The 24,067-nt window shown below is 40.3% G+C and overlaps 1 protein-coding gene across 3 annotated transcripts in view; it reads left to right on the plus strand.

Annotated features, from left to right (window-relative positions):
* Positions 1 to 24,067, plus strand: part of slc12a5a (solute carrier family 12 member 5a) — a 162,493-nt gene that overhangs the window by 94,306 nt on the left and 44,120 nt on the right. For all 3 annotated transcript variants that reach the window (XM_034870447.1, XM_034870448.1, XM_034870449.1), the window contains exons 2-3: positions 16,677 to 16,777; positions 17,338 to 17,475. In XM_034870447.1, the coding sequence (XP_034726338.1) occupies positions 16,677 to 16,777; positions 17,338 to 17,475 (239 nt within the window). The remainder of the gene's footprint in view (positions 1 to 16,676; positions 16,778 to 17,337; positions 17,476 to 24,067) is intronic.

Consider the following 24,067-nt stretch of genomic DNA (forward strand, 5'->3'; position numbering starts at 1 on the left):
GCTTGATGTTTGTGTTTTTCCAAACAGGAACAGCTAGTGGCAATTAGTGCTGCTCTTCGGTGTGTGACACACAGAGGTTTTAATTAATGAAAGATCTTACTGTGCTGATAGAGCCTTAAGCCTTACGCTTTGCCCCTGTGCGCTGAGCTCTACCACCCGGTTTTGCTGTCTACTTGCTGTTTTGCATGTAGACATTTTTTGAAGCGAGATTATGCACTCTTAAAAGGAGAAACAACACATTATACATATCTCTTTCAAATGAGAAAAGTTGGGATTCACAATTTCTAATGATCTAATCTAATCTAATTTCAAACAACGGAGCATTCAATTCACAACGAAAAGATGTCACAATAACAGCAATATACAAGACCATGCAGCAACATATTAATATAAAATAGTCAAACTGTTAACCACATCCCACGTTAAATGACCACACCGTAAGCCCATCATGCACCTCTCTCCCCAGCACAAAGCTTCTTAGGAGCCCTCCAGAAAGCTCAAGTACTTTCCCCATGTAGACATCCACTCTTACAATCCGCCTGTTTGACCCTAGGCATCTCACAAGCCCACTCTTGGATTGACGGTACTCCTTCATTCAGAATCTGTCTGGCTATCATTAAACTAGTTTGGACCCAACATCTTATGTGCTTGTCTGAAGTTAAATTAATTATTAATGAAATGGACCTTCGCTCACTTCAGTACTCTGAGGTATTGAACTGCAGCCAGTAATGCTACATTGTTTGTTAAGATGGCTAATGTTACAATAGATATGAGTGGACAACCTGACATTACTCTTTTTAACTCTTCTTCACTTGTGTATTTGCCCCTTACATATTTTTGCTGTACAGTTTGTTCTATAGATAAATGGAACATTAATGTAATGCCCTAACAATCAAACAGAAATTACCTGGAGAAAAATTAGGCCCTGGTAACAACATTTTTTCCACGACAGGGTATTGAAAGAAGGACAACAGAATGAAGCATCTGTCTGTATAATGGAACCATTAAATAGGTCCATGATGCAAACTGGTCGGAGAACAGAAACATCACACATACACCAAATGTTAAAAAAGGACGATAACATTATCAGTACCAGTAACCTTAAAGTGATTATGTTACCAATAAAGCGCTTTAAGTCATACCATTTTTTTTTTTCCTTCATTTAATACCCATTAAGTGAATGGAAGCATTCATTTGTGTAAAATGCCACCACCACTAGCTGCTGTGGTAGTGCGCCAGTCACACATTACATTAAATCAATGGATGCTTGCTGTGATTGGCTGAGAGCAAAACCATCCAAATAGTCTTTTTTTCTAGATCTGGGTAAAAAAAAGGATCAAATGCAGGTATTGTATAAGAGAAGAGTTTCGATACTACTTGGTACTGGGTTATTTCATTTAATACCCTAGAGGTATTAAGTACCGATAGCGAGCCCTGTATCCGGCTGTGGATGGATAAAAGCTTAATTGAGTGCTTTGTGTTGGGTTACAGTGTTTTTATCAAGCAGCTCAATTTGTTGCTCCATTTTGGTCTGACAAGCTGGCAGCTAACAGAGATTATTTCCAACCACAGGATCTGTAGACTGAACTCTCTTTATATCAATACCCCCTCTGGACTTGTACCATCTTATGTCAAAACTAGTGCCAAAGCAATTTAATCAATTTGTCAATTGCCAAATATTACCTAATCAGGCAGAAGTGAACAAATATTCCTTATTTTAGCTTCTGAAATGTGAAAATGTGGTGCTTCTTATCTTCTTTATATCATTGTGAATGGAATGTTGGTTTTTACTATTATTTGAAAGTTTATCATTCAAACAATTAAACTTTATCACAAATTGTCAAATGTCCCTGTAAAAGTGTGTAGCACAGACTCACGCCGCACCCTGCCTGACTTAATTAAAGTATGGCTTGGTTAACGTTACACACTGTTTTTGACCTTCACAGTGTTCATATGTTAGGGCTCAGATCTCTGACGGCCGATGAGAGATGAGAGAGTAAAGAGAAGACAAGGACAAATATCCGTCACCGTAACTGAGTTTCCATGTGTGTATAGACGTGTTAGTATGTGTCCGTGTGAGTATGCATGACTTTGTGTGCGTATGCTTGTAAATGAGAGAGTCTGAGAAGGGCGAAGCAGTATCAGTCACTGTCACTAAACACTGCAGTCTCTGGCTCAGTTCAACACACGCACACAGACACACACGCACACAGACACACACGCACACACACACACACACACACACTCACACACACACACACACTCAGAGACACTCTCAGAGACACACATGGACACACAAACAGAGAGGTTCAGGATGCATAATTCATAGGAGTAATCAAAGGCAGACAAAAGCCACAGTCTTTGAGTCTGTGGGCCCACCAGGACACACACACACACACACACACACAAGCACACACACAGCAACTCTGTTCAAGTGCACAGTGCTTCCTACCAGCCTGGCAGTAGTCTACAGAGGGTAACAGAGAGAGGAAAAGAGGTGAAAAAGAGAAAGAGCGGATGATGTTTCAAACAGCCCCTTCACTTCCCTCCTCTGCCTAGAGGCCCTCTTACAACTTCCTCTCCCTTTTTTAACTTAAAAATTGTTCTGTCTAGACCAAAAGATAAAGTAGAGTGGAAATAAACTCCCCGAGCTCACTGGCTCTAACTTTCTGTTTCATTTGCCCCCCTCTCTTTCCTCTGTACATATTTCCCAGAGTGCAGCCAAAGAGAGAGTTTTTTTGTGGAAGTTTAAAAAAGTGTTTTCAGGCGGCATGCCTCTTTAATATTTTGAAAAATGCTAGTGACTAGCATACATGAGAATTTTAAAAGCCTTATTTAGCATTGACATTATACCGTACAATAATTCAAGGTGTGTACTTTAAAGAGTCGGTTCTATTTCTAGAGTAATGGGACCTGGAAGTGTGTGCTTATGTATTTTTGCTTGTTGTCATGTTTTATTTCTCTCTTCTCTGTGTGTGTGTGTGTGTCTCTCTCTCTCTCTCTCTCTCTCTCTCTTAGGGCACAGCTGTAAAAAGCTCAGCTCCTAAAGCTTTCATCTCTTTCTAAATCCAAACCAGTGTTAAATTATTTATTTATCTGCCAGAGACTAGAAATATCCGCTAAGATCTGCCGGGCTTTGACAAGATGAGCCCTAGCCTTGCAGTGGCGTGTCTGGGCAGAGCGGTCACACACACACAAACACATATACACACATGCTCACAAATAAATGGGCAAACACGAACACAAGTGTTAGAAACTGAGATTCACACACATACACACACACGCGAAGGCATGTATGCTGTACGCTATCAGTAAATGACTGTGACTGCTCTCAGCCGTCCAGGTAATGCACCTGTACAGAGACACCTGATAAACCCTGAATGCTGTAGTCTTATCTGGCCCGGCCAGATTGAAGAACAAGGCTCTAATCTTTATGTGTTGCGGCTCCATCGGTCTGTCTGTCCATCTGTTTGTGTCTGTCTCTCATGCTGCAGTGCTTCAGTCTGCAGTCTCTCTTTCCTGACTCCATTACTTTTCCCGAGGATGTTGATAGGCTATAAACTCTTCTCATTATGGGTAATCCCTCGCTGCCTCCTACTCCTTTGCTTTCTCTCTCTTTTTATGTCCTTTAAAATGTCAAGTCATTGGTGCTGATGCAGCCTTACACGTTGTAGTTGAACTTAAAGCAGCATCACTTATCGATATTATTATATGAACACTGGGTGTAATATTAAAGGCCTCATTTGTCGTGAACAGAGAATTATCCCTTGACTTCTTTCAGCTCATTGTTTTGGTTTTACCAGCCACAACTTTACTGTTTTGGTTCCCTGATCCACCTTTGCACTTTTCGTATCAGTTAAGACCTCCAGACAATGTCAGGCAAGGCTTTCTCACCCTCAACTCGTCAAATACTGAATATTTGGTCAGTGACCCCCAGATATTAGCAGTTATAAAGACCAGAATTCCGTGTAAGCAGATATATTGTGGTGGTGTATGGGTCAAATAGCAAAGTCATCCAGATAACCGGGTTTTGTGTCCAGTTCTTGTCCCGTGTGTCACTTAAACGTTTATCTTTTAACCCCACCCACAATCTTTTTCTAACCCTAACTAAGTGGCTTTACCCCGCATGTTGAACAATGAGGCCTCAGAGTGTCACAAAGTGACCAAGTCTCAGTATTTGACATATTGGGAGTGAGAATGTGTTGTGACAGGAGAATCAGGTGTGGGCATTGTCCAGAGTTTCTCTTTCAGACACGTAGCACACACCAGGAGATTGCCTGTGTCGGATGTGTTCTCAATTACTGGAAATACTCTGTTTTGTTTAGACAAGGGGTGGCGCCTGAGTAGAGTATGCAAGAGGCAGAACATGATATAATATATTCATAATTTGGTCATAAACAACCGAGTCTCTTGAAGTTGTCTGACGATTCAGGCGTCAGCGCTTATCCAAAAGTCGTTGTCGAATATCGTCGTCTCTCCAGTCGTCGTCGTGTAAATCAGCCTTCTTAACCCTTGGATGTTTGTTTTCTTCTGTGCTGCACAAGTTACAATCCATTAGTCAACAAGCCCCTTCATTCGCCACAAATTCTCCACCCAGTGACCTGCTCTATTTACACATGAGCTCAATCAGAGATTACACAGACTTTGTACTAAAGAGCTGGCAGGGAAAAGTTGTACTGATTTGGACATTGGGCATTTTAACACATACAGTTCTTACAGGGAAAACCGTTGAAAATACAACCTCAATGGATGATGTGCAATCATCTTGGAAACTTACGGGTAAAAGTAATGTTGAGTAGGTGACAGTAAAAAACATCTGTCAGCAACCCGGGACTGAGACGCATAGTGTGATGGTCTCGGATCAGTGCAAATGTGAACTGTTCTTTATCACACGTCTGAACAGGGCTGAGATTGAGTCGGTTGCATGAGTTTTATGACCTTCTCCGCTCACTGATGGTGTGGCCTGGCAAATCAGCTGAATTTATGCTGTTAGTTCCTTGCAAATTAGTTTGATACTGTATAGATGTATCCCCCTCAGCCTTTTACCCCACCATACCAGCTTGCCTTGACTTTCAGAGATGATGGTAAATGTTTCATTGAAGTTATTTTTAGCAACATTACATAATAAGTCACTCGTTCTGTCTTTTCACATGAAGTGGTATGATGCTGCACACTAGACCTTATAAATTAACAATTTGCTGCTTTTAAGGAACTTCAAAAAATACAACTTCACCTCAAGTAATTATACAATAAAACTGTACAAAAGGAATTTAAAATCAATCCCCAAGTTACTGAAATGGGACACATATGCACAGCTTGCCAGCAACTGGTGATGAAAGGATGTCTGCAACGTTATTGATCAATCAGCCAATTGTTTGCTCAATTAATCAATTATTTGAGTTTAGAAAATGTAAGAAAACGGAAAATCAAATGGTTTTGTCCATCCAACAGTACAACACCCAAAGGAACTCAATTTACTATTACATAAGACACAGACAAGCGGCAAATCCTCGTATTTCTCATAATTGAGAAGCAGAACAAGGGAATGCTTGCAGATTATCATAAATTATATGATTGCTGGTTTATTTGTTATTTTTTGTCTCCATCGTGTGTCTTTTTCTTTTCTTTTATCTCTTTCTAGTGCTCATCTTTTTACTTGATTCACCCTTCTGTGTTAGATTGGTTTTCTGTGTCCACAGGCCTGCCGGCCGTTTGACTTTATTATTTTTCTGGAGGAGAATGGACTCGTGGGTTGAGAATGAAAGGAAAGAAGTAGGAAGGAGAAAGTGGCGAGAGGTGTTGGAGAGACGAGACCACAGGGATGTGGTATCACACCTTGGAGGAGTAAGACCAGAGAATGAAATAAATGAGGAAAGGTGCTGAGAGAGGATAGGAGCATGTGCCCTCTGCCTGTTGTCCTCTGGGCTTTGGCTAGATTGCTTTCTCTCTGACTCTTGGATGCTGAGGTGGGGATGGATGAACATGCCCAGAGCCCGAGGAAGGGGGTCGGTCAGCAGAGAAGACACTTAGATGTTAATTTGCACCTCAATTCACACCTCCAGCAATCTATCAGAGAGCCAGAAAGTTGCCGACCTGGTGAGATGATGGCCCTGTCCCCTTTAATCAGACCAAGCCATCGCATAAACCATTCCTGCAATCTATAAGACTTTGCTGCAGGCGATTGCCCCCCAACTTTCTTCTACCCCCCTCTCTCCCGCAAATTCTGACTCAGCCAAGATACCTCTATCGTCATCTTGTCGCAGGCTGCTGAACCCTCTTATGGAAGCCCCCTGTCCAAAAATGTGCCAAATGTAATAAAAGCGTGGTAGCGCTTGGCTCCACGTCCCGACCTGGCACCACGAGCACCGCAAAGGAAATTATGTTTCCGAGTTAAATTGGTTTCCTGGCATGTGATAAGTTGGGGAGGATTTTTAATCCATGACCTCATGAAAATAAGTCAATCTCCCAGCTGCTATCGTTTCTCCCATCCTGTCACCTCCCTCTCTCTGTCTCTTCCTGCGTCCTGCCCCTGTGTCTTCCTTCTGGCTACGCTGCTCTAAAAAAAAAAAAGTAAAAGATAGCAGGTGTGGGACACCTTTAGTCCTCTACCAATTACCTCACCAGTGTATAATCCTACCTAACCTCACCTCTCTTCCCACTCAATCCTTTTCCCTCCCTACCACTCTCACTCCCTCACCTCCACCCACGCGACTCTTTTTTCCGTATTTTTTTCATCTCTTCCCTTCATCCCTCCAGTCCTGTTAGGCTCTGCGGCTCACCAATTACAGCAGCAGTAGGCAGTTAGCCACCGGCAGTCTCCGTGCATGCAGGAGGCATGCTGCTGACTGACATGACACACGGTGTCCTCCCCCAGCCAGCCAAACCTCCTGAGGGATGCAGATAGCCAGGCTCCACCCGGGCTCAGTGTTACTGGCTTTACATGGCTAGCCATTCACTGGGCCTTATACCATGGGGCATCCTGCCTGACAGTTTTCTTTTCAAGGGAACGTGCCGAAAGTGACAAGCAAACAAGCCAAAGTATGTCTGCGGAGAGTTGAAAGGTTTTGGTTTTAAAAGTTTAAACGCCCATGTGCCAGCGTGTAAGTACATTTGGGTGTAAAATGGAGTAATGTGAGCTTTTGAGAATAGAAAGTGCTTTGTGTGTGTGTGTGTGTGTGTCATAGTTATTTTCTGTGAAGGCAGCATGAGGGCTTAGGTTTGTTTTCAGAAGCTCTTTAACCCTCCTGGGGGCCTTGGGTCAAATTTGAACGCTTTTAAAAAAACGTCCATATCTGAAATATGGGTGTCTTTTTAACCAAATTACTACAAAAAATGGATTTGATTCCATACAACGCTCTTTGCAAATACAATTGATTACTTTCATTCCTGACTAAACCCATTTGTTTGTTCCTGTGATCTTAACTATTTGTCAAAATAATTCATAATTTCAGCTTTTTTAACTCAAATATTAGTTATAATTCTTTATAAATGAGGGTTATTGACTAGGAATTTTAAAAAAGTATTGTAAAACTAGTTGTTGTAAGGTAGTGTTACAAAAAAAGTCTGAAAAAGGGACATAAATGTCAAATCTTTGTCAGTTTTTGACCCGATGGACACGACAAGGGTTAGGAAGATAGTTAAGAATATATTTGAAGAGATCCCATTGGGCTCTGAATAATGTTGATAGATTGATTTTTTGTTACCTTCTGACATTTATAGACGTGACAAAAATCAATTAATTGAGAGAATAATTGGCAAATTAATCAATAATAAATATAATTGGTAGCTGTAGCCCAACTGAAAAAAAATAAAAAAAATATTCATATATTCATTTAATTCGGTAATAAAGACCACTTAAATGAGCATATTAAAGTATTTAACAACTCAGAGCTTCTCTTATGTGGATTTAGGCTGATGGACAGTAGAAGAACAGTGTTCAGAAAGGATTTCAAGAAAGAAAAGAACTGAAACTGTAAAAGTGAGAGGACAAAAGTATGATTCTGAAAAGTGGAAGGAAGCCCTTGATGCAACAGACTAAAGTGGATCTCAAGGCCAATGTTTAAGGCAGCAGTTCTATTATCTTTTAAGGGATAAGGGGATATCTTTAAAGTGTAACAGAGACTGGACACCTGCCAACTCTATTTCTTCCTTTCTGAATAGAAGAAAAAAAAACTTTAAAAAGGGTACTAATATGTTTTGTTATCTGTGTTATGGGGTCAACTAGATACTTATCTATAAAATATTAGCGCTAGAGATTATTGCATCTGCGTATCTTCCTCTGTCAAGATATTCCTGTGTAGTCGCAGAGATGAACAAATAAAGAGAGGAGGGATGCTAGTTTTATTTGCCTGTCAGTCTCCTCCTGCGTATAATCACCTTCAGTGCCTGATGTCAGATAGAGAGGGTGCTGCTGGGAAGCCGTTGCAGGGGCCTGCCATTTAAAAAAAAAAAAATTAATCCTGACGTGCACGGCTAGAGGCGATGGTAATTGGACCAAACCTACGCATTCATCATCCGACAGTGACATGTGCAGAGGCCCGGTCAACATGCTAAGAGCTGCCTTATACTCTCATGTACATGCACAGACATCCTCCTGGTTCCCTCTGCTCTCAGCCAGTCAGCTGCCCTCAGCTCAGGAGCCAATCAAGAGCGAGGATCTTTACTGGAGACATTGTGGAGGGGTGAAGAGAAGGGACTGTATCAAAGTCGTACCCTGTGAGGCAAGACTGCATTCAATTTCATACCGAGCTGAAGCACCAGCCTGAATACTGATCAGGGCACAGGGCCTGTCCTGCAGCCCCACTGAGGGAGAAAAGGGCGTTTTACATATCCATCCACACTCGCGTGTTCCCCACATAAATATAACAGAACACGTCATGACACAGCAGCAGCATAGAATAATAATAATGAAGGTTAGATTGCGAAGAGTGGGAGAAAGAGAGAAAAGCGATAACGTGAGATCTCGTTATACAAGGCTGTTGTGTCTCTGATGTGGAGCTGGAGCCATGATAGGAAGGAAGAGAGTGAGAGAATATCTATTTATGACCGTGTGTGGGGGCAGGTGTGGGCATGTAAGCATATGCTGTTGCTATTTTTTCCTCTGTACATTATGTTTGTCCTTTTGAATGCGTGTAAAACACTTGTAAATGCAGTATTTTTAGGTAGTTTCTCACTTCTTGGTACCTTGTTATTAATAGCTGTCTACAGCTGATGGAGAACATAATCAATGCATGTGTCATAAATCTGGCAACCATTTCTTTGTTGTCAGGAATTTGAACAAATTGTCTGACTCCGTGCTGAGGGAGGCAATGTGTTTAGTTTCAATCAATTGGAAAGGTTAAGCCAATTGACCGTTCCACAGCTGGACGATAATTAAATATGATCATTTATCATCTTTGACCTTTATTGAGTCGAGATGACATAATCACATCTTGTCATCATTTTACAAATGTCTGTAGTCCAAAATAAGATCTCAGATAATTCCAAGGAAAATGAATCAAATAGAAATTTGAACAAAGGTGGATTAATAGATTAATCGATCAACAAAACATGTCAGCCATCAGCTGATATCACTTATTTGTTTCAGTCACTTTTCGAGCAAACGTGCCAAAACATTTCCTTCTGTTTTCTCCTTTTCATATATCGGTTTCCATTCTGACTCTTGGTCGGACAAAACAAAAGACTGGAAGGTGTTAGTTAGGCCTTCTGGAATTTTTGAGGGACATTTAAACCATTTTCTGACATTTTATTGACCAAAAACTGAATTGAAGAAATATTTGTCAGATGAATCGATACTTTATAAAATAATCATCAGCTGCATACCTGGACTGTTTTATATTAGAGAAGACGAGTCCAACCACAGCAGCAAAAATACAATACCAGGGGCATAGATAAGTAACTTAAAACAATTTAATACTATATACATTGTGACCATCTACTACTGCTATCTAAAAGTACAATGAAATAACAAAAGTAAAATGTACTGTAGACAAAAAACAATCTCAAATGAAGTGAGGAGGCAGGAAAGGTGCAATGAAAAAAATGTATACATCATATTTTGATGTATAAATATTAGAAAATCGTGTCAATAGATGATATCGCCTTCAACATGTTTTTTTTTTGAAGTTCAACACCTACATACCCCTCCGTCCCTCTGTGATCTGGATAATAACTGCCTTGTAACTGAAAGCCCCTACATGAAGGTTTTTTTCTGAATTGCACATGGATTGTACATGTTAAACCACTGTCAATCCTGATTTGACTAGAATTTAGATTAAAGTGACCTTAATCCTTCACCTTACCCCACCCACAAGAGAGAGAGAGAGAGAGAAAGAGAGAGAGAAAGAGAGAGAGAGAGAGAGCTCTACCATTGATTGGCAGACAGGAATTAGTATGTAACTGTGGTGACATTCGGAGATGACAAGAGAATCATGACCTGCTTGTATTTGCAGATGCACCAAGGAACAATTGCAGGGAACGCAGCCAGAAAATCCAACTCTTTTCTTCATTGTTTGTTTCCATCCCACTAATTCCATTGAAATTCATCACTCTTCCACCAGATAAAGCTCTCTCTCTGAATACAAATTAAATGTCTCTGCAAGCACATGTACTGTACTCACTGTTTACTCCACTATGAGTCTGACTAACAGCCAGGAAGATTTTCTATAGTTACCCAAATACATGAACTAGCTCTAAATACATTTTAAAGCCTTTTTTTAGTAATCATATTCATATCATATCATCATATCATGTCCCTATTTTCACACGAAATGGCTGCCATCTCCGCCCAGACTAAGATTAATTGGCCGCATCCGTTTTTCTGCTGCTTTACACCGTCAGTGGGGACTAAGCCAAGCATATGCACCATCACACCACACTCACACTGACACACACACACACACACGCACACACACACACACACACACACGCACATGCCAAATCAACAAGTGGTCCCTGAGCCTCTGTTGAGTCAGCTCCCCAAGAATCAACATCTAGCGGTATGCCTATTCCCCTTGAAGTCAGTCTGCTGAGAAAAAGAGCAGTATGGCATTGTGACACAGAGCATGAAGGGTCAAAGCGAGAGAGAGAGCACAGTAGACTGTATGTGGAAAGAGAGAGGGAGAGTGAGAGAGACAGAGTGAGCGAGAGTGAGCAATAACCATGAAGGTTGCCACCTCACTGTCGTACATGAAGGATCAATTAAACAAAGTCAAATAGTTCTCAACAACTAATCCTCTGTGGCCTCTGCTGAATTACTGTGAAATGTCTGACAGAGAGCAGTGGACCAGGCCTCCACATTACATTTACCGGTTGACACTACAGAACATGTGAGAAATACACCAGTAGTGGGATAGCACATCTGACAGTGGACCAAATGTGATTTTGTTTCTTAAACACAGTGGCTTGAGAAAGTTTACACACCCCGTGCTAAAGTTGATTAAAAAGAGAAATAAAAAAAAACTTCTTTTGGAAATTGATTGTAATGCCTTAATTAAAAAAAAAAATTAATCAATTCTTTGTGAATGATTAATGGATTGTGAATTATAAAATGTTCTTCCTTAAAATACAGGGGGCATGAGTATACACCCCCCTATGTTAAACTTCCCATAGAGGCAAGCAGATTTTAATTGTTAAAGGCCAGTTATTTCAGGATACTACGCATCCTGATAAAGTTCCCTTGGCCATTGGAATTAAACTAACCCCCCCCCCCCCCCCCCCCCCCCCCCATCACATACCCTTCACCATACATAGAGACTGGCATGGTTTTATTTCAGTTACCCTAATAGCTGGTTTGATTTGCATTGAGAGGTGATCTCATGGAAAGTTCCCCATGCCTATCTCTATGTATTGTGAAGGGTATGTGATGATGGGGGGTTAGTTTAATTCCAAAGGCCTAGGGAACTTTGTCAGGATGCGTAGTATCCTGATCCATGAAATAACTGGCCTTTAAAAATAAAAATAGGCCTGCCTCTATGAGAATTTAAGATAGGGGAAATCGGTGTCCTTAAAAAATTAGATTTTCTTAATTTTTTGGAATTAAGATTTTTTTTATTCCTCTATTTAATCGACTTTAGCATGGGTGTGTAAACTTTCTCAAGCCACTGTATGATTGACTGAGTGTGAGATTAAAGTCATATACTGTACATCAAAAAAACTGCACTAAGTGCAACTTGCACAGACTTAAGTTTTACTTACAGCTTTATAAATACAAGTTAAGTAGTTGTACATTTTTATTCCCAACTCTATATGTTTTTACATTCTCCACTTAGTATTTTTTAATCAATCTATCTATCTATCCATCTATCTATCTATCCATCTATCTATCTATCTATCTATCTATCTATCTATCTATCCATCTATCTATCTATCCATCTATCCATCTATCCATCTATCTATCTATCTATCTATCTATCTATCCATTTATCTATCTATCTATCTAAGTTTTGCAGTTCTTTTTTCAAATCTATACCCTATTGTGCGTGGTAGAGCATAGAATGCGGAGCCATCGTAAAACATTAAAATCCTGCAAAAGCACCCAGCTAGGAGGCTGTGAATTACATCATAATGTTAACAATAGCATCATGCTTTCTCTGAGTCACACAACTGAAAGAATCAAAAGATGCACTAAATGAACTCCATTTATTTGTAGTGAAGTTTAAGTAGTGATTAATCTATTAATTAGAGAAGAAGCAATGATTTCAATTTTTCGACAGAAAATTATACAATTAATACATTGTTGTGTTTGTTGATCTAGCCTCTTACTTTGTCTTATGTGATACTAAACATCATTTAACTTTGCTATTTGAAGAACCTTTTACTGTTTTGCCAACATTTTTATTGACCAAACGCTTGTTTGATGGATCAAGAAGACATTCAATATATTAATAGATAATGAAAATAATCATTAATCGCAGCCCTAAAATTGGCACATTAACATATTTAGTCAATAAAATGTCATATAATGGTGAAAGTCCCATTGATGTCTCCCTTTGCCCAAGGTAAAGTCAATAGATTGCACTGTGAACAGAGAAAACCAGCAAATCCTCACATTCAAGAAGAAACCACAACAAATAATCAATTGATTATCAAAGTAGTTTATTTAGGTGTACAAGTTGAATTTGGTTGAACTTTTCTGTAAAACCTGGTCAGAAAACCAGGGCAGTGTGTTCTATTGGAGCTCGTACAACTGCACTCAACATCACAGTGACAACATTAAAAAGAATGGCCACCATGCATTTTTCCTCCCATGATACAAACAAGGCATCTTTGCAATTTATTTTGAATATGAAAAAATAATGTAGCGAGCACAAGTAGCAAAATAAATGAATCCAAATGGTAAAGCACACCCTTTCATTGTATTAATAAAATACTGTAGGTCATAAACCACAGTGCCAGTATGAGTTTCAATATCTTAACTCCGTTAAAAGTCTAGGACTAGAACATCAAAGAAGAGTGCACACATGTTTTTGTTTAGTTGAGGATTTGGAAGACGATCGCATGCTCAGTGAGCAGTACATCTCTGGATTTTGACCATAGATAGGGAGAGGCTTTAATAGTGAGATCCATTGTTGGACTGATCCCATCAGATTGAAGGAAGATAAGCTGCTTGGGCGATGCGGTCAGAGCAAAACTATTTAGGCACTGTCATCTTTCCAAACTGGGTATATCCATCATTACCTTTGATGGAGGACTTTTAATCATTGGCCGATGAGGAGAAATGGGCCCTAGAGAGATAAGTGATAGGAAAGGGACATTAGCTATTCGCATATACAACTGTGTGTGTGTGTGTGTGTGTGTGTGTGTTTAGAGTAAGTAGTAAATTGAGACTTCCGGCACTTTGGAATCATCTTGTACCATCAGGTGTAGATTTAAATCTACTCACAAAGACTAGATATGTTAAAGATTGGAGTTCAGTTTTAGTTCAAGTCATGGGTGCATTAGCGGATTAACATCAGCTGTTTCATTGAAATCCCACATTTTTGTAAGTAAAAATTAAAATTCTCTCAGACCAATGAGTGTATCTAACTGTAATTGTGTTTTTCTGTTAATTCCAGTCGCATGGTGCACAGTACCAGAAACAAGTCTTCCCCAGATCAGAATTGGTATGGGGAACATTTTAAGCTCACTAACCTGTCATCTGGTGTAATGATGGCTCACTTTGAACTAAGGTAGAGTGCATACATGTCAGGATTCGACTATTTGTAAAAATCGGAAACGGTCATCAACTGTACATTAACATTTGAAGTTACCAACGTACAGCACTTCTTTAAGTGTACGTACATTTGAAGTACTGCTTTGAATTAGGCCAAGGTGAACATAGTAACTGAGTAGCATGTAGCAATTGGTGTGTGTGTGTGTGTGTGTGTGTGTGTGTGTGTTTAAAAGCATACATTAGTGCAGATTACATCTTCCTCATGTTCATCTGTGCTCACACATACATACATCTCGCCTGGCACTCCTTTCCACAGTAGCGTCCTGTATCATAGAGGCACATCATCCTCGCTGAAGAGGTAAAAATAGCTTTAACCAAACAAGTTTAATAATACAAATGTTCTGAAAACACTCTGCCGGATGCTCTAGTTTTTACTGTGTATGTTTTAACCTGCCTGGTCATTGTGAGCTGAACGCTAAGTGCAGTAGAGGCTTTTACATTTTACAGCCAGAGACATAAGTGTCTCTCCCTCTCTCTCCCTCTGTGGGTTCCCATTTCAGGTCTGTCTTTGTCTGTCTGAGCTCATATCTCTCTCCTTGTCACTATTCGCTCCCGCTCCATCTATCTGTGTCTCTTTCCATCTTCTCGTCTGGACCCTCATTCTCTTGCTTTCCAACTCTTTTTCACCTCTCCTCTCCTCTGCTTGCTTTTTTCTTTTTTTCTGGTGCTCTTTTCATGCCCTGAATCTCTGTGCACGGCCCTGTTTCTCTGCGTCTCCGTCTGATTGGCCCTATTGCTCTGTCTCTGTAGAACAGTGTGCCGGCTGTTAGCGGTGCCCCAACGTCATGGCACATGGCTGCAGCATCCCAGCTATAAATAACTGGGTCTCGTGCTGCTCAGTCTAAGACAGGACCGAGAGCCAGAGGGAGAGCAATCTGCTGTCTCCCTCAAGAGATGCTTGAAGGGGAAGGCGCAAATAACACAGCTAACTCGGTGCAGCCTTCGCCACCAAGACCTTCATTGTACTTGGTGAGCCAAGTGGTTCTGAATTTAATTATTTTTTTGAGACAAGAGCAAACGTCTGGTTATGAAGGGCTTTAAGTGCTGGGGCTAATTACAGCCTAAGGTTCCAAACAGTATGGTGTAAAATGACAGACATCCACATAAGGCTGTTTACATTCTGCTCTCTAAATAAAACACTTACAGTATAATGCTAAAACCTTTGGGTCAATTAATCCAGCAGTTTTATTAATTAATAATATATTCTGAACATTTCAACTGTCCAGGTTTTCATAGGTGAGGATTGTTGCTCTTTTCTGTTTCGTATAGTATTAAACTAATTATAGGGTTTTGAACTGTTTTCTGACATTTAATAGACTCAATGATTATAAATTAATCGAAAAAATAAGATAAATGGCTTTGCTAGAGTTACAGTTGTAAATCTAACCACGATTACTATAGAAAACAAACAGAGCTTGCAGAGCTTCTCCTCAACCTGATCCATGTGTTCTCAGCAAAGTACCCGCATGCATTCCAGCCCAAACTGACAGGTTTTCCCCACAGAGCCACCACAGGTATCTAATGTCGAAGCACAATTAAGCTGTCTCAAATCTAGCAGCAGCACAGGTATGTATGTATTACCTCAATTATGTGTATTACAATAAACACCTGCAGTTCTAACCCATTAGCCAGTTCTAAGCTCAACAAATATCTGTATATAATATCCCAAAACTAAACTATAATAACCTTAACAAATGAAGCGTCTTGTGGCTACTTCACATTGAACAAGTTTTTTTTGGGGCTGTTATTATAGAAACTGATTCAGAAATTGTTGAGTCGAACAGGGTCGGATCATCTTCTCAATCTGTCATTCTGCTCAAAAAGAAAAAAAATTAGCAAAAAAACCCTGAAAAGAGAAATAAAAAGAGTTATTACGTTATAAGTGGAACAATTACACCCACAGTCTGTCGCTGCCCTCCCAATATTGTTTGTTTTGGAGATTTTCCTCGTGCTTTAAGACTGTGAACTTGTGCACAGATGCTTCTTAATGGAATCATGATGCCTACAGCAAGCTGTCACCTAAATACTGTAACATCACATCACACTGTTACTACCGCTCTGTGATTCAGGGGTAAAAAAGGTGCCAAACATTTCCTAATGTTTGTCTGCGTTTGTGTTCAACCTTGTGATCTCCTCATTTGTCAGTGTAGCGAAAAACTGAATGAGATGTTCCAGGTTGCATTCTTCCTCTGGCCATTTGGAATATAGAGCGCTGCACTTATTGTGAATGTGCATTCCATTAGTTATGGTTCTGTTCCTCTGCATTTCTGACTGAGGGAACTTATGGAGACGTAAAAAGCCTCCACTCCTCTCCTGGTGTGTCTTTCTTTGCTTAATCAATACATTAACAAATAATGAAATAAAAGTACTCCTGTTCTTGCGCACAAGAGTTTTATTTTGACACGAAGAAGCTCATGTCTGGTCTGTGCGTCTAAAAGTGAAGGTGTGTGTCTGTTTCTTTCAGGTGACAGTAACCCCAAGGAGAACAGCCCCTTCATCAACAGCAGTGATGCTGCCGAAGAGAAGACCCAGCAGTATGACGGCAAGAACATGGCCTTGTTTGAGGTATAGGTCCAGTGTTCTGCACACACACACACACACACACACACACACACACACACACACACACACACACTGATTTTTTTAATGCACACAATCGGACATGATAAGCAGGATAAACTCACTCTCACAATTCAGTGATTGAATGGGGTCTCTGACATCTATTAATGAGGGTAATTACTGTGTGAAGGACATGTTGGAACCTCAGGTTAATGCAAGCAAATATCACACTGCTACAGGGAAGAACTTCAGCAAGGCAACTTGCCACAGCTCTGCACAAATGTATTTACATTGTGCTCTCAGTTGGAATTGTAGATTAAACAAGAAAATAAAAAACAAAATCAGAAAATTAACAATTTATTATACAAGCGCTTTGTTTTGTTTTTTACCTTAAACAGTTACTTATCTGAGTAAAGTACACTATTACTGTGACAGCACCTGTTTCATCTGGCTGGCTGAGAGGGTTAAAATGCAGTTTTATCAGCTGTACCAAAGCTGTGCGCTCTCCTTTAAAAACCCTTTAAACCCACTGATTCCAGCCCTTTTGGTAACGTTTGTCTCTACAGGAGGAGATGGACACAAGTCCTATGGTGGCATCTCTTCTCAGCAGCCTGGCAAACTACTCCAACCTGCCACAAGGTAGCAAGGAGCACGAGGAGGCCGAGAACAACGAGGCTGAGTCATCGCGCAAGAAACCCGTCAAGGTATTTGAAAAACCCCACCAAAATATATATCTATGTTGGCCTTTAATTCCCATTATTTTCTTTCAAGCATTGTAACATTTAAAAGGCTACTCTTTTTAAATGGAGTTTGGTGCAGTTCTCACTCCACATAAAACGCTATGTTAGTAGTGCAATATATCCCTTCCAGTAAACTTCACTGAGAACAATGAGGGCAAAACAGCATCATCTGTATTATCTTCAGTATTACTTACTGGAGTATTGACATTGATATTGACATTTTCATTGACACTGGAATGTCCCACATAAATTTCTGAGTCTGTGTGTATCCCCACCGAAAATGTCACCAGCTACAGTAACAACAAGCCTTTGTTCTACAAGGAAGTAATGCGCCTATGGGGAGAAAAATGCTGCATTTAAATGTGGTGACAAAGTACAATACAGACTCCTTAAATACCAACTTCAAAAGGCAGTTAAAACAGCTAAAGCAAATTATATAGTAAAAGTTGAAAACAAGCTCCAAGTCCATGACGCTATCGGCGTTTGGAAGGGCTTCCAGATAATCACTGTCTACAAGACCAAGCATCATGTTCTAGAGACTCTGACCCCTCCCTTACTGAGACGCTTTATGATTTTTACTATAGATTTGAGTTCAGTGAAGCTCAGACAAGCTCTCTCAGTCTCTCCCACCCGGGTTGTTTGGTCACCCCCTTTTTCATTCTCAGACACAGCCAGTGCACACCAGTTTACTCCCCAACACCAGTTTACTCCCAAACACCAGTTTACTCCCAAACACCAGTTTACTCCCAAACAACACCAGTTTACTCCCAAACACCAGTTTACTCCCAAACAACACCAGTTTACTCCCAAACACCAGTTTACTCCCAAACACCAGTTTACTCCCAAACACCAGTTTACTCCCAAACAACACCAGTTTACTCCCAAACACCAGTTTACTCCCAAACACCAGTTTACTCCCAAACAACACCAGTTTACTCCCAAACACCAGTTTACTCCCAAACAACACCAGTTTACTCCCAAACACCAGTTTACTCCCAAACACCAGTTTACTCCCAAACACCAGTTTACTCCCAAACACCAGTTTACTCCCAAACAACACCAGTTTACTCCCAAACACCAGTTTACTCCTAAACTCCCTTACATTTTCAATTGGTCTCGCACCACATCTATAAAAACCTGCTTGTTTTAAATCCACCATGATCATCCCAGAAAAACATATATATTAAACATATATAATATACTATGTATACAAAATTCAATTCAAAGGAATAATAATTGGATGCAATGCAATCTATATCTGCTTTTGAAAATGGGCTTTTTATAGTTTTAATTTTCCAAAAAAGCAAAAGATTTTTTTACACTTTTAAATACCTAAACCAATACAGAATTCTAGCAAAAACACTAGTTTAACTGTTTTTTTTCTCCATACAAACAATGGCGCATTATCAGCAGCATATTTGCATTTCCTCCCCAGTTTCATCTCTTGTTTATCTTGTAAATCATATTCTGAGCTGCCCGTAACACGCTAATTTACTGTAAACTATGGTCATCTTCTTCTCAAGCAGCAAACACAACACATTCTCAATGCATGAGGATGTAGAATCTGTTGATAATTCAGGTGAAACTGACCTCCTCCATTCAATAAGTCCTTGTATTTCTACGATAAATCAACAAGAACTGCAGGAGATGAAGTGCCCTGCAGTAAAAACAAAAGCACTAATGGCTTTTCTGGCGTCATTGTTTGTAATAAGAATAAATGTAGTGTTTTCTTAATGCATTGTAATGCTTGTAACTGCTGAGCTAAAGCAGCTCGTTGTTATCAGATAGGCATGCTGCAGAGAAGTTCTTCCTTCTGCTCCAGTACAAGTTTGATACTAATTACAACATTAATAATAATATTGAAAATATTGTTTAAGCTGTCTGCTTTCCTTCTAAGACAAATTACTAAAATCATCTCACAAACGTCCGCTGTTTTGATGAAGTGTGCATAGATATATCACGCTGCGGTGGATATACAGTTGGTGTAATATTGTTTATTGTGCACCCTGAACAACTTGTTCACCTGAGGACAGAGTGTGATGCTTGTTGCCAGGAGATGGTCATTAAGGGTTTCCAAATATAGATTTGTCCTTTCCTTCATCATGAATCCCTAATAGCAGAGTTTATGATTGTTTTGTTAGCACACTCACTGGAGAGAAAGAACTTGTCAATCATTCTCTATTGATATTATAAATTCCCTGTTTGTGTGTCTGGATTGCATCTTAAATGCCACTCACTAATAAGTTCCTTCCACATCATCCCCTGGTATTTTCTGCTGTTGGGTGTTGAGATGCCAGCAGGAAGGAGTTTACTTTACAGCACTTGATCGACAGACAGGCAGCTACGTTATTAAGCCTGTGGGTAACGGTGGTTTTAGCAGCAAGGCGGGATATGACATCGCGAAGCTGAAATGAGAAGAGACGTACGATAACGATGATGATATTGAAAATAATGAATGAATTTATCCCAAATTAGCGTGACAGACTGGTGGGTAATGAACTGATTCACATAACATATTTCATATAAAACTCCAAACCATGTGAGTTAAAAACACAGTTTGGTCATTTTGAGTAGCTGCAGCAGTGGCAGGTTGACAGCTTTTCTATGATCTCTGACCCAGTCTGTCTTCCTAGGTGCCCAATCAGCCGGCTATTTCTTCTCCCTTATATATTTGCTTTTCTCCTGACATATCCGTCACTTTTCCATTATTTCCCTTCAACTCAGTGAGGGTCCCTTGCTTGTTTCTCACCTTAAAAATTGCTAAATTTTCATTTACATGGGTAAAGCCTCACTGCTACCGTGGCTGTCTACGCTATTTAAAAACTAAACTTAGCCATCTCAGTGACAACTAAGCAATGTACATCTGCTGATGATGGACAGTTTGACTCCAGTCCAGTTGAGCACAATACATACTATCAAACCACATTAAAAGGTTAGTTCACTCAAACATTAAAATACAATTGGTTTTGTCTTGCTTCTTGTGGTCTCTAGCCATGCAGATGCATTTGGTTTTATTTGCACAGTTTTTGAAATTCCTCCCTCGAGCCCGATATAATTCAAATAACATTTAAAAACATCAACAGGGACATTTCTTTCCAGCATTTCTCAGTCCATCAAGATAATCCACAGACCTCACTGCAAGCACAAACTACTGTCTTTGAATGAAAAAGAAAGGGAGACAGGGACACAGTTTCTAGAAAGAGATGTAATTTTGGTGGAATAACCTTTAAACAGGTTTTAAAACTACTATCTATTATGTCACCATCAACAACAGTGTCCACATGGGAGTAAAGCAATGGTTCCACATGGCTTCACTGTTTGCTTGTGGTATATTCCCCCACTGTCCCACGGAGTTGTCCCAGATGTAAGGTGTATTTGTCTGGCTCCCCTCGGCTCGGCTAACCCTGGGGCAGGTCTAATCTTTCCCCTGTCACCCAAACCCCTTCAATACGTTAATTAGTCTGCACACTGCACCAAGCTGCTGTTTCTCCAATCAGCAGCCCATTTCACAGGCAATCTCTCCATCGCCATGAGAGGCTTTTCATTAAGGAAGCCTGTGGCGTTTTATCGCTCACACAGCAACCTCTCCCTCTCTCTCTCTCTCTCTCTCTCTCTCTCTCTCTCTCTCTCGCCTTCATTCTCCATTTCTCGCTCCACTCCCTCTCTCACGTCCTCGCTCTCCATCTCCTTCATCATTGGTCCCTGGAGTGAGTGAATGAGTGAGTGAGTGAGTGAGTGAGGGAGTAAGTTGCGAAGGAGGGAGAGCAAAGCAGCGTGCTTCCTTTGTCGCAGTGTTAAAGCCAAGATTAGAGATTTGGTTGGCATGTGACATGAGGGAGCAGTCTGGAGGTCACGCAGGTTAAAATAGAAACCAGTTGCAGCTGATCCGCCGGCAATTTTCTCTTCCCTGACCTCACACACAAGTTCATTTGAATAGCACCTTTCAAACACAGGGGCAAGTCAAGTTTACCTAAGGCAAATACATGTTTTGCCTAAGATATACAGTTGCAATACAGTTACAGTACGTTTCCCAAATGTGATAACTAAATTGTAGACAAAATGGAAGATTCATGCAGGAGTAAAATGTTCAGTCAAGAATATATGTTGCTGTTGTCTAATGATTTATTGGAATAGAAGACAAGGCACCTTTTTAGTAGTGCTTGAGTATGTGGCTGGAGATGAAAATTGGACATGAGACCTCTAATTCTGGCTTGTTTTAGAAAAGGCTGATTTAGTTATCGCTTTGACACGTGTGTAGTAAAATTACAAACTTGTAACTTGGCCTTTAGTATTTGCTCTTTGCTCTACAAATTCTTGTGTATCGACCAAACGTACCGCTCTTTAATTTTTTTCAAGTAGTTTTCTAGTTGAGTGCTCTTGCGGAGAATTACCGGAACATCTCTCTGTTGTTTTTTTTGACACGTTAATGCTCTCTCATATAAATGTTTCCCTCATAGTTGTTTTATGCCCCTGCTCTTATCTTTGCCCTCACCCTTCCCATTTTTTGCTTCCGCCCTCTCTCATTAGCCCGGCGCATCATATCAGTGTTCACATAGGCAGCCCTCTGAAGGATGTGCCCTGATTAATGTCATGTTATATTACAGCTGCGTGCATGTGAGTTCACAGCGGAGCTAAACTGAGATTTCACACCTCACATTTTGTCTATTTAGTGAAGACACCAGGCTAACAAGCTAAGTGGAGGTTTTTGTTCTACTGCAGTTAAATATTGTTTTCCTCATTGATTAATCTGCTATTATTGTTATAAGTATTTTTTCAGTTCCCGGAACATAAGATATTCAATGCACAGTCGTACATGATGAAGCAAAGCAGAAAATCCTCCTATCCCAGAAGATGGACACAGCTAATTTCTGGCATTTCTGCTTAACAAAACCTAAAACTATTAATTATTTTCAAAAAAAAAGTTTCAGCTCTGCTACACTGAAAAAATGCCAATGCAAGAAATTCATAATATCTTATTTTATTCTCTTAAATCTTATTTTTTTCTTTCTAATCCATGATTTAAAAAAATAAAACCCCCATTTTATTTTCAAACTTGATTGGGCTGAATTACTAATCAAATAATATGGCTTTAGGAGCTTTTATCCTTCATTTCTGAAGTCCTTTTTATAGTTAGTGTTAAGATGTCTTTAGTTGCTTGATTTCCAAGAAATCTTTTTTACTTACTTGATTGGCAGATTCTTAGTTTGACACTATCACATTCCTCTAATGCTTTTTGGGTCAGTTGTAGGCAGGTTTTTACAGTGTAGACACTATTTTCCACTCACCTGTTCTGCTTTCAGCCAAGCCAGGTTGCTGCTGACCTAAATCTCAGTGTGAATCTTCTGTTCAGCTGCACATGTGCATTATTGGATAAGGAGACTTTTAGCCTTGAATCTGGTACCGCAGCTAAATAGAGGTTTCACAACTGGTGGGAACATATGAAGCTTTGTGGACTCTTTTAACCTAGAATATTCTAGTAACACATGAACATATACGCTATTTCAGCACCACAGAGCACGTTAAGCTACAGCAGTCAGTGTTTTACAGATCACTTGTGGATAACGCTTTTACACACACACACACACACACACACACACACTGTTGACCATCCCCAGCCGGTCAGGGGGCTGATGTTGGCTGGCCTCTCCTCTGACTGTCTCTTTAATAATTCAGCACACCTGAGCAGAAACACATTTGCCCTATCAGCTGCTGTTTGGCCAGCAGAGCGTGGCGATGGCGTTACAAGCTCCCAGTCTGCCTCCCCTGCCGTCATTAGCCTCCCCTCCTCTCCCTCCACCTAACCCGCTCCACTTCATGCTTCTCTCTCTGCCTCCACAAAAATACAACTGAAAGTGTGCTCCTCTCCTCTCTCATTTCTTCATCTCCCTCCTCTCCTCTTGACTTCTCCCTTGTTTCCTCCTCTTCCTTCTATTCCAATGCCCTCCTCTCATCTCCTTCCTCCTCCTCTCCCCTCTGCTCCCGCCTCTCCTCTCTTGCTTTCTTTTTTCCTTTCTATCCCCTCTTCCTCCTCCTCTCCTTAACTCACCTTACCTACCTTCTCCCATTCTTTCCTCTTGTCTGCTTTCCTTTTGTTTTATCTTCTTATCTTTTCTTTTCAGGCCTCTCTTCTATCCCTTTCTCCTCTCTTCTAAGTTCTCACCCAATCAGATCAGAAAAGAAATCCACCAAGAATGTGTTAAAAAATGACAATGAATTAACTATCGTATGAATTGATTATGTATTGGTGGAATTCTATTGCTCTATTGTAGAAAGTGGGGACAGTTGGATGATGATGTTTTCTACGGTAACCTAATCAGCTGGCCTACAAAGTCATGTGCAGCTCCGATAAGAATTAATGAACATTCAACCACGTGCAGTAGATTCTGGTACGGCTGCTGAGCATAGAAGAATTCCTGTAAGAAGGGATTTGCAGTAAAAGACGACACTGGTTTTGCCAGCCTAAGCAGGTTGGCAGGGTGTCCCAGAGCCCGGGGGGGCTGGAGGTTTCCTTTTATATCCTCAAACTCCTTTCAGATGTATGTAGCCTTCCCACTTT

This window comes from Etheostoma cragini, chromosome 4 (genome assembly GCF_013103735.1).
Source record: "Etheostoma cragini isolate CJK2018 chromosome 4, CSU_Ecrag_1.0, whole genome shotgun sequence".
NCBI classification, from domain to species: domain Eukaryota; kingdom Metazoa; phylum Chordata; class Actinopteri; order Perciformes; family Percidae; genus Etheostoma; species Etheostoma cragini.